Source organism: Cebus imitator, unplaced genomic scaffold (assembly GCF_001604975.1).
Source record: "Cebus imitator isolate Cc_AM_T3 unplaced genomic scaffold, Cebus_imitator-1.0 Scaffold66, whole genome shotgun sequence".
Taxonomy (NCBI): Eukaryota; Metazoa; Chordata; class Mammalia; order Primates; family Cebidae; genus Cebus; species Cebus imitator.
The window spans coordinates 7,416,433-7,428,312 of NW_016107381.1; the positions used below are offsets into that span (position 1 = coordinate 7,416,433).

The 11,880-nt window shown below is 35.1% G+C and overlaps 1 protein-coding gene across 2 annotated transcripts in view; it reads left to right on the forward strand.

The window, feature by feature from the left end:
* The window catches only part of CNTNAP4 (contactin associated protein family member 4), a 288,841-nt gene extending 278,640 nt beyond the window's left edge, over positions 1 to 10,201 (forward strand). For both annotated transcript variants that reach the window (XM_017530599.2, XM_017530600.2), the window contains 3 exons: positions 3,033 to 3,251; positions 3,584 to 3,655; positions 7,953 to 10,201. In XM_017530599.2, coding sequence (XP_017386088.1) covers positions 3,033 to 3,251; positions 3,584 to 3,655; positions 7,953 to 8,146 — 485 coding nt within the window. In that variant the 3' untranslated portion in view covers positions 8,147 to 10,201. The remainder of the gene's footprint in view (positions 1 to 3,032; positions 3,252 to 3,583; positions 3,656 to 7,952) is intronic.
* Positions 10,202 to 11,880: the final 1,679 nt, after the last annotated feature.

An 11,880-nucleotide genomic window follows, 5' to 3' on the forward strand; every position in this document is an offset into this window, starting at 1 on the left:
TTTTCTGTTCCAGTTACAACCATCACATTGTCTAATTTGTTTTCTTCATAGCATTATCAGCCTGTAAAATTCTCATTTGATTTTTGTTTTTATGTTTATTGTCTCTCTCTCTTCCCCCGCAACATGTAAAATACTCAAGTTGCAGGACATTTGTTTCATGTTTCATTAGCTCTTAAAAGGATGAATATTAACTGACCATGTGTCTATTTTGAGTTTTAGTGGTTCATTTTTTTGTACAGTGATTTTGAAATAGGTAAAAATTTTCAATTTGTAAGTGTGGAGCTTTAAAAATGTATTTCATATCAGATTAGTACCAGAGAAGTAAATCTTGTCTGGCGGGGAGGGACTGAAAAAGGAAGACATTTTAAAGGTCTATGGAAATTTTATTCAACATTTTAACCTTGCAGAAGAAATGTGAAAAGCACTGTCCCAATTATGCTCCTATGATGGTATATTTCCTTTTTAATTTCTCATGAAGGTAAAAAAACCAAAACACTCCAAATCAAGAATGTTGTCCCTTTCACATATATATGTGTGTTTAAATGAACATACATTCAAATGAATGACTGCTAAGGTAGACTAAGTGATTTCTTTGGTTCCATACATACTGATGAACTGCTCCTTATGCAATGACATTATGCTGGATGTTGGCAGTCATCTTTTTGTTTGAGGAGCTCACAGTTTTGTGTGGAAGCTATAGAGTGATACTACCTCAGTGCCATCTCTGGGTAGTGAGGAAGAGCCAGGTGGGTCAGAACATGGCTCACTACCAGGTCCCCCACCACAAGAAAGCAATATAATGTCTCTAATTTTCCATTTTCTTTTTAGAGAGGATGAAACTCATAATACTAAACATTCAGTCAGGATTTTTATTATTACATAGAAAACACAAATGAAAATGGAGCCCTCCAAAATTCTTTAAAGACTTACATATACCTGGCCAGGCACACTGGCTCACGCCTCTAATCTCAGCAACTTTGGGAGGCTGAAGCAGGAGGATCACTAGAGACCAGCCTGACCAACATGGAAAAACCACATCTGTACTAAAAATACAAAAAATTCAGCCAGGTGTGGTGGTGCATGCCTGTAATCCCAGCTACTCAGGAGACCGAAGTATGAGAATCTCTTGAAGCTGGGAGGTAAAAATTGCAGGTAGCTGAAATCATGCCACTGCACTCCAGCTTGGGTGACAGAGAGAAACTGTTAAAAAAAAAATAGAGCTCAGATGCCCAGGGTCAGTTAAAGTCCAGCTCTCAAGAAAAAATGATTTAAATAAATAAATAAACAAAAGGCACTGCAGAAACTCAAAGCAGACTAGAGGAAAGAGTATCTCAACCAGAAAGTGGTTTATAAACAAAAGAAGCTAGCTCATGATTTGGAATATAGTAGGCCAGAGGTCCAGTAATGCCAACAAACTGTAACCTCAGGTGAATTGTTAAAATTCTGAACTTAACTGTTCCATCTGTGTGACTTGTTCCAGTTACAAGTCTGGCTATTGTAAAGTTTTATCAGTAGCATGCAAATCTTTTAGAACACTGGCTGGCACATAATATGCACTCATATATTCTTAATATCTATTGCCTTGTTTGTACTTTTAATTTAGCTTAATTTTCCTGGGAGCATAGATTCAAGTTGCCCTGAATATACACATCTATATTATTGTATTTTCAAAAGAAAGACTAACGTGCACGTTTTGTCTTTCCCTACCTATATACAGTGCAAAGGAGAATAGTTCTGTAAGTCCGTTCTCACACTGCTATAAAGAGCTTCCTGAGACTGGGTAGTTTATAAAGGAAAGAGGTTTAATCAACACAGTTCCGCATGGCTGGAGAGGCCTCAGGAAACTTATAATCATGGCGGAAGGCAAAGGGGAAGGGGAAGCAAAAACCTTCTTCACATTGGAGCAGGAGAGAGAAGAAAAAAGGAAGAACTTCCAAATACTTATAATACTAACAGATCTCATGAGATACAATAATAGCACGGGGGAAACTGCCTCCATGATCCAGTCACCTCCCACTGGGTCCCTCCCTTGGCACATGGGAATTATGGGGATTACAATTCAAGATGAGGTTTAGATGGAGCCAAACCATATCAATAGTTGTGCTATTTGTTTTTATCATACTGGGTGGATGGATGCACTGTATTTTGATGACATTTGAGACTTTAAGCTCTTCAATAAATTTCTTTTGTTTAGATTTTATGCTTGCCAAGCAAGGAGTGTGTATAATATATTCCTAATGCAAATTGTGAATTAATATTCTAGCATTACAACAACAGTCTCTGTTCCACAAGAGTCTCATACTAACTAAATTCTCATTAATAGGAGGGAGAGATTATCTGGCTTTGGAAGGCATGAATATTTCTTTCTCAGTGACAGGTTGTCATTGAAACAGGAAGAAAAGGCAATGGGTATGAAGGGTTTTATGGCTGTACATGAGTAATTATGGAGAGACTTCAAGGTCTGGCCTCCACTGCATGATAGTATCATCCTCCTGGTGTGTTTGGGTGAGGTCACAAAGCATCAGAAAACTTTCAGCCAGAACAAATTATCAGGTTGGGGAACTGATAACAGAAATCCAAAGGCTCAATTTTCTCTCTAGTTTCTGTTACTTTCATGGCATAAATTTTGAAAACTGTACTGAATTTGTTTTCAAATCTAGGATGCACCTCTTGATACTGACTATAAACCCTAACATAAATACGTTGCAGTAATCTATTTTTAAATTAAAAATATTATGACCCCCTCATTACTTCTTAACCTCATCCATTCTTATGCTTTGTTTCTGGAGAGATTACCATATCATTTTTAATAATCCATGCTTAAAAACTTGACTTCATTAAATGGGAAACCTACCAATAGTTGTGAAAGACTAATGGTTTTTATCTTTTTAGTAAAGACAGAATTGAAGAGGAATTTGATAGCGTTATATTTCTTGCTATTGCCTTTAACAAATTCAGAATCCTCCATTTCTGTGTCATTCCCTGTTTCCGATTTTCACTATTAACATTTTGGTGTTTTTTTGGATTTGCAGAACACGGCGATGTAGACCAGGAGACTGCACTGGCAGGTGGGCAGGGCTTCACAGGCTGCCTCTCTGCAGTGCAGCTGAGTCATGTGGCCCCTCTGAAGGCAGCTCTGTACCCCAGCCATCCAGACCCTGTCACTGTTACAGGACACGTGACCGAGTCCAGCTGTGTGGCCCAGGCTGGCACGGATGCCACATCAAGGGAAAGGACACACTCATTTGCAGGTGACTTAGGGTTCTTACTCTACTCAGTCACAAACCCAGCTTGCCCATGGAATTTAGAAAACTCATGTTGCTCTCAGGCTACCTTCTCAAGATGGCTTCTTAAAGTTGGTTTTATTTGTTTGGCTTTTAGATCTCTTTCCTATTTCTTTTCTAGATGTTCGATTTCTTATTTATGAGGGTCAACACCATTGACATTGCTGAAATTGAAAATAACAGAGATCCCACGTTCACCTCCATAATTCTTTCTGGTTTAAAACATTTATGATTTTTTCAAAATTTCTTCTTTTTGCCTGCCTCTATCACCTTCCCCCTTTGTTGTGCTTTAACTGTAGATCATTCTGGAACAATCGATGACAGACAGCCCCTTGCTAATGCAATCAAAAGTGACTCTGCAGTAATTGGAGGTAATATGAAGCATGAATGAGCTCTTCTTTGGGTCTTCTTGTTATTAATAATGATGGCGAATATTTAGCATTGTAGAAACTGCAATGAATTTGCGCATGCTCCAAGTGCCAGGCGCTGAATCCTGAGGACAATGGGGTGATTTACTGTTTGTACTGGATTGTCTTTAGAATCTTCCTAAATTCTCTGCTTCCTTGGAGCAGGGATTAAATTTCACTGCTTATTTATTATTTATTATTTATTTTAAAAATTAAATAAATAATTGACAATTTCACTGAAGCATTGCATTCAAAGATTAATTGCTAACATGCATAATAATGAATATTATCAAGCTCGAAAATAGCCACTTGTAATCACTAGAGACTTCTGAACATGTTTGAGTAAATGTCATTTTTCTTCACTTCTTGGACATATCACTACTTCTAGAAAGGTTCATGCAAAAAGCAGAAAAAAACTTGAGATTAACACTAGAAGTATATATATTTTGTATTGTCTTAAGGCTTAATAAAGGGAGTATTTGCATAGTAAATTATTTTAAAATGCTTCCATCAACTAAAGATTACATTTTCAGTTGTGCTTTTTTAAAATGTTAGATTAATGAAGTAAAAGTGATTAGTCATAACTTTAAATTGCAGAATTAACACAAAAACTTTTAAAGCATATCACCCTGACAATGTGACAGCATATTCTCTGATATATATATATATATATATATATATATATAAAACTCAAAAAACAAGCCTTTTTTCTTCTTGATTAATGCTCTTAAGAATGTTATTAATCAGATTATTGAAATGTTAAGTGATTCACCTTTCTTTACACTCTGAATATGATATGGAGACATGAAGTAAACAATTATTCTGTTGCATTGCCAGGGAGATATAATTTTAAAGATTTTGCACCAATGGTATGATTATTCATATACTTGGGCAATTTTTATGGCTTTATACCTGATTCATTTGGTTGTATTTTGTATACTTATCTAAACATATTCTGCTTTCAAGTAGTTAGGATTTTATTTAGACAACAGTTACTACTGATCAAATCTTTGTATGGATATTAACTCCCCCATGCTATTTCAGTTCCTTTCCTATTTCTCAAATTAACAATGTGCAAATTAAAGATATAAAAAATAGGATTCCCATTTAATCGCCTAACATGAAAAACAAAAAACACCGCAAACAAACAAACAACAAAAAACTTTATTTGAAAAGTAGTTAATAATTGGATGTCTAAAAGAAATACATTACACAGTAAAAGCTCACTTAAATCTACAGTATTTACAATGTGCCAAGAGTTTAAGCTAGAATTTCTGGTCAAACAAATTGTCTCAGTCTTATAATATAGCCTTTTCTAGACATTCAACCAGGATAGATTCAAGCAAATACAGACAGAGAGATAGACATAAATATAGAGTGGTGTATAGTCATCAAGCCAGTGCTAGAACAAAATATTTAATCTTTAGACTATTGTTGTTTTGCTCAGACATCATTGGCAAGATTTACAGAGTTAAACAAGAAGTGTGTTGATACCTCATTATAATGTTATTCTAGAATAGAAACAAGTTACAGTTCATCTGTGAAATTCTCACTTACCTCAAATTCATATGGCAGAGACAGACACTGTGGAAGGTTTGTAGTTCAGGGGCTTACCAGGGTCCATGAAACTAGTGATGTCTGGTTTTGAAAATTTCAGAGACTAAACTTCAGAAGCAAAGAGTCTGCTAATGGCCCTGTAACTTCTGAAGACCTTGTCTGGGCCATACACAGTTTATCTGCTAAATCATAGTGTATCATCCTCCAGTATGTCAGGCAATTTGGTAGAACTGTGGTAGAATTCTTTGTTCATTGTCTAGTTACTCATTAATTGCACCCACTATGTAATAATAATTAATCCATCCAAGGATCTTCCAAATTGGCAAATCCCCCTGTGTTCTACTTCTTAGATTATTTTCTTTCACTTGCAAAATGAATAGTATGAGATTATTAATTTAAAAATACATTTAAAAGTGATGACCCAGATGTGGTAGAGGGTTTCTGGCCAGGCTACCCAGATACAAATAGACAGATTTAGCCACAGAGAAAGCTATATATACACATCTTCATAAAAACACATTCACATAGTGCTTTAGATGCAGCATCATCAAGGCTGGCCACATTTTATTCATAATAACTATTTTTTATTTTTATATTTTTGGTATAACATGTGTGATCAAAGTTTTTCTTGAGCACAACAAATCCTGGCATAGCACTTGCCCCAAATTAAGTGGTAAATTACATACATGGAACAAACACGTTCCAGAGACCATCCATGATTTTGACTATCTAGATATTCTTTCTAGACCAAAGTAATGTCCGTTTTATAATTGCAGTTGTCTGCTGTCTATATCATATTTCAGAAGTTTTCACACTGAAGTTGTTCAGAATTTTTCTCTTCAAGCCAGAGGCCTATAACTAGCCCTTACAAATATTTATAGCAATTCAGCTGATTATTTTTCTAAAATGAGAGGCAAAATATGTAACAACAAATATTCTGATTAAAGTTATTCATTAATTAACATGACTAATAATAACAAAAGCAAACATATTTATTAATGAATTCTTTAGATTTAATGTACAGAATTTGGTCACCACATTTATATTAATCAGCAAGGAATTGTTACCTTTCTCAGGTAAGGTTGACTTAGCCAAAAATTGGCTTGGCCATTGGACATGCTATAATTGGCCAGGGTGAAACTGCCTAGCAGATTATATACACAGGAATCTATTGTGATTAATAAAAACCTTCAAATCTTTGATTTCTTGCACTCTGTTACGGTTGTGTACATCTATTTTAGAATGGAGCCTTAGTTTTGCCATATGGGATTTGATTCACATTGCTATTTTCATAGTACCTAATTGTATCTAAATATAATGACATTAGTTTGTACCTCCACTGATCTTATCAGAAAATTCTTTAAGTTGTAGACAACTCTCACACTCTTGGTGACAGAAAGTAGTTTTCCAAATTCTCTTTTTTATTTGAAAGCTTGAATTTTATCATTCACAACATATGCTTTAATTGTTTTTCTAGAAGTGACACATTTACTTCATTCATTTTAAAGAAAATGCCCACCAAATACTCAAGTCTGAACAACCATAGTTTGTCTGTTAGTCATTCTTTCAAATAAAAATGATGTTACATGAAGCAAAAAGCAACTAATTCAATTCACCATTCAAAGGTTCACATAAGTACTTTTCCTGGAAACAATGATCATACTTCAGAGTGGACCAGAAGTACTTTATGTGTATTTCCCATTTTAACACACAAAATGTTAAAAACACTTGCAGCCAAGGGTCAAGATTTAATTACATGAATAATTTTTACAGCTTCCTTAAGGATATTCTTAAATAAATTAGGCTTTTTTTCTGTTTTTCCAACAAGCTTGGCAGTGTAATGTTTTCTACTTCATGAATTCAGTGACTACTATTATTGAGTTGTGTCCTTGCCTTAATTTGTGCTAAGTACCAGAAATTTTACCTAACCTTGTTTTTATACCAAATTGGGTTCAGTATTAAAATGGAAATGTCAACACAGTGAAAAAGACGTCTTAGAATTATCATAAAAATAGTTTTGAGCCCATGTGTGCTCTCAAAGTGTCCCAGGGACCACCATGGGTTTACAGATCATACTCAGAGGACTACTGACCTAATATAATGCCAACGTTGGTAACCACTGGCATAGTTAAGAATCGCAGCACTTAGAATTTGTATTTACAACCAGAAGTGTTTTAAAAAATTCCTCATATAGAAATAATTTAAGCATATCTATTTATCTATGTTTTATTGGTCAGAATGATTTATTTACGTCACCCATTTCTGCTATTCAACAGTATAACAAATAATTGAATAACAACTTTATGAAAATTTTTACCTATTTAATCACAAAACACTTTAATCATCTTGTGATGTTGCTACTACTCTATATTTCAGAATAATTAAAACTAATATGAAGTGGCCACATGGTCCTAGAGACATGTAGGTAATAACTTGTGTTAAATATAAATGCACCAGTAAATCCGATATGGTATGCCTTTAGAATAAATGTAGGTGAACCCGCAAGGCTGATAGAACTCAGAAATAAACTCAATATACAACAGTACTTCTTGAACCAGAAATCCCTCAAGTTTTTATATTTTCAATTTGTATATAGTAGATGCTTAAGTGGAAAATAATATTATAATGATTTGCTAAGCAATGATGTCAGCACAGTTTCTATTCGGACAAAAATTCTGACTTAATGTTTCTTTTCTCTCCCTAGGTCTGATAGCTGTTGTGATTTTTATCTTGCTTTGCATCACTGCCATAGCTGTTCGCATTTATCAGCAAAAAAGGTTATATAAAAGAAGTGAGGCAAAGAGGTCAGAGAATGTAGACAGTGCTGAGGCTGTTCTAAAAAGTGAGCTTAATATACAAAATGCAGTCAATGAAAATCAGAAAGAGTACTTCTTCTGATTGGCAGCTATGATTTAACGCATAATTATGACAGTTTATTTTAATAGCCAGGGGCTGTCAGTGGACAAACAAATGCTCTTACACTGAGTATACAGGCAATGAGTTTGCAGCACTGCCATCTTGCCATGTCCAGGCTTGGGGTGGCTCCAGGAAGCCTCGTCCAGTAACGTATTTCTCATAGCATTCATTTTATGGAACAATAAATTAGATATTGCTGTTAATTTGCAACTGTTCTGGTTTGATCTAAAACAAGTTTAACCTGCTTAATGGCTACAGTTTTTACAAAACTGTAGCCTTGGTCTCTTAACCATGTAATACATAAGTTTTGTTAGAGGTAAAAATTAAATTTGGACTATAATGACCTTGCTTTATTTAAGAACATTTGCTATGATTGCTTTTGTCTTCCCATGGTGTTATTCATAGACTGGAAATGCTTCTCAGATCCTGTTTGGCCGGCGTTTGCATCTTCAGTGGCCACAAGCATAATAAAGCCCCTTTACCTTTCTCTGTATTATATTCAATACAATACATCAATAGTCTTGAAAAATGTTTTGTTGTCGTTGCTTTGTTGGTATTGCTCATTTTCTATTTGTCTCTTCTTAATAATGTTGAATACATTTGGTTTTGAGTGTCACACTTCAACTCTGAACATGGAAGTTGTATTTAACAAGACCCAGAAAGTGCAGTGATTATTAGTATGTAATGTCTTTCCTTTTAAAAAAGTTTTCCAATTAATTTGCTACCATTGTTTGATGGTGACACTACTTGAGACCCTGAGTAATGTCAGTTTCCCAAAGAATGTAACATGTTTTCAACTAAACTTGTTGATATATTTAAAAAATTCTTAACACAGCAAAAAGTTATTTTTTAATTTACAACTGTAATACCTCAAATGAAATATACTTCTGATGATATTTTCCCCAAACCTTATGTCAGTTATTTATTGGTTTACGTTTCTGTTTTTCTAAAGTTTATCACAAAATTTGCCTTGATCTTCAATGATTATACTACACGAATCATATATCACCAAAAAAAGAGGCAAATTGAAGTATTGAGTTCTGTTTCCCGATCTGAAATATGTACACCTTTGGGGGTACATTTTGCTGTGCATAGACTTCCAGTGCATACTTTTTGAAATCTGAGCTGCAACCATCAGTGATCTACACAATCAGTAATTAAAGAATGCACACTCTACGGGGAGATAGCATCTTAAATGATCTGTACTGAATTTGTCGTTCTAGATACTTCTTATCTGAGACGATGGGGTTAATTTCTCAAAAATTATCAAGAATGAATACAACTTGCTGAATGGTACATTCTGGTCAGGGTGTATTATACAGTAGGAGATCAAAGAATGATCAATAATCTTGTGAAACTGTTACAATAATTGATCCTGAGACCATGCATACAAGGAACTATCTTTGAATTCCTTAAGCCAAATTATACATTAAAGGCACTCTATTATCCATGCTCATACCTTCAAGTGCCTCCCAAGTAAATATTGGATTTCTTAGTTTGTCTACACCAAAAGGATCTGGAAATATGTAAATTTAGCATTACTATTATCTTATTTTCTGTATCTTCCTTGTTAACTCTTATAAAACCTCCCTCTCTTTTCTCATATCATTATATCCAAATTGATGTTTCTGCAAATGTCTGACTAAATCTTGAGAACCTGAATTAATATAGCAGTTTAGGAAGGATCAAGGACCTATGTTGGTAAATGGTATGCTCTTTGTTTGAGTGGTAGACCTATGGTGACAAGCGAAGGATTTAACATAGAAATGATATTATTTATTTGATGCAAAACTGAATGCAAACATCATTATAGCTCTGAATCTTTTGCAAATGTTATTTAATAGCGTTATTAACTTCATTGGTAGCTGGTCTCCAGAGAGGTTTATTGGTAAAGCCTCCTAGTCCTCTGTGGTGTACACTGCAAGAGACTCAACATTATGGCATCAAAATGCATTGGCACATACTATTCCATGACTTTGATTTCCTGATTTGTAATCTCTTCTTTTATTATTAATAAAATGCATTTTTGAACTAAAATGCAAAACAGAAGTCAATCATTTCAAAGATATCTTTCAGTAGGTGCTTTTGACCTTCAGAATAACAGAGTCCCTCATTGAATTGGACAGCACTGACATTATTTAGTGCGAACACTTTTACAGATGAAAAGTCTAAGATGCAGTGATATCAATTGATGTTCCCAAGGGAAAACATATCAGTGTGTAAGTGCCGAAGTTGTGACTACAATGTCCTTTTTACTCCATGTGATATTGATCTTAGTGCTTCCAAGACCTGGAATTTTGGCAATTATTTAGTGGTGTAGAAAAATCTGAAGGATCTTGTTATTCTCTTTGTCACCAATGATCTATAGTTCTATAACTTATCCATTATCTTTTCTAAATGAACATCAACCTTGCTTTGATAGGTCATTGCTGTTGATAGGTTTGGCTTTCTTTTAAAATATTCGGTAGGTTTATGGTCCTTGACTGCAGGAGAGACAATTATTATTGCTGAAGCACTTTTATATAGGCTTTGTGAAATTCACAATAAGAATTTGATGTCACTGAGGGAGTCATCAAATATTTTCCTCCTGATAGAAGGATAAATTAGACACATCCTAAGTCAATGCATGTTCAAGCAAATCATTTGATTTTCAAACTTATGTATCAACTAAATGATGAATAGACTAGATACCTTCAATATGTCCTGGTTGTCTTCCACTTTTCCAAAGTCTGGATGAGAGAGAGTGGTAACATGGAGGATAAAGTTTAGAAGCTGAATGTCTTTGTGTTGGGGATGTGGGAGGGTGAACACATTTGTCTGTGCAAGAAAAAAGAAGTGAAGATAGAACAAAGTAGTGTGAGTATAATGTGATTCAGAAAGCTGGAGCTTGGCTTGGAATATTTGCAAATAAAAATACAATGAGATGGAAAATAAATCTGACCCACAATTGCAATGGATTTTCCAGTGCAATCTTTAAAAAATCTGCTTTTCTATTTTAACATTGTGTTTAAATATTTATTAAAAATACATGCACATAGTTTAAAAATTAAACAGCTCAAGAATGCTTACCAAAAGAAAATAGCTCTCCATTGCCTGATCCCCTCCCCATTACTTATAACTCTTTTAACTTCTCTTTAACTCTCTCTATGTTTATAAATAACCTGCTGCTATAGTGTGGGTTCCCTGGAAAGCAAACTTTGAGACAGAGATTACCTTGGAAGAAGTGTTTTAGGGGCTACTGTAGAGATTAATGCCTGTCGAAGACAGGATAATGTGGGATGAGGCAGATGGAAAAGCAGACTGTGGGGTGGTCACAACAAGGGATCAGCCGACCCTGCTGACATGGCCTTTTAGTGATGTCCCGAATTAGGGTGGAGGAGATGGGAATTTATACTTCTGTATTGACCAGTGATTGAATGTTAACTGCTTCGTGAAGTGGGCATGAACTTGGACAAACGGCTCTTTTCAGCTTAGGTGGTTCCTGAAGTGGGAGGACAAACATGGCCAGCAGCTGGGAGAATAAATTGCTGAGTCCTGAAATAGGCATCTCAGTGGCACAGTACAGCATCTCTGAGGTCTCCCCCTGTGCTAATCAGATCCACCTGCTTCATATGAGTTCCGGGAGGGGCTCCTTCAGAACTCTAGTGAGCGTCATATCTTGGACAGGAGGGAGGAGTATGGAATAAATCATAGACCCTACCACTGCAGGTAGTCTC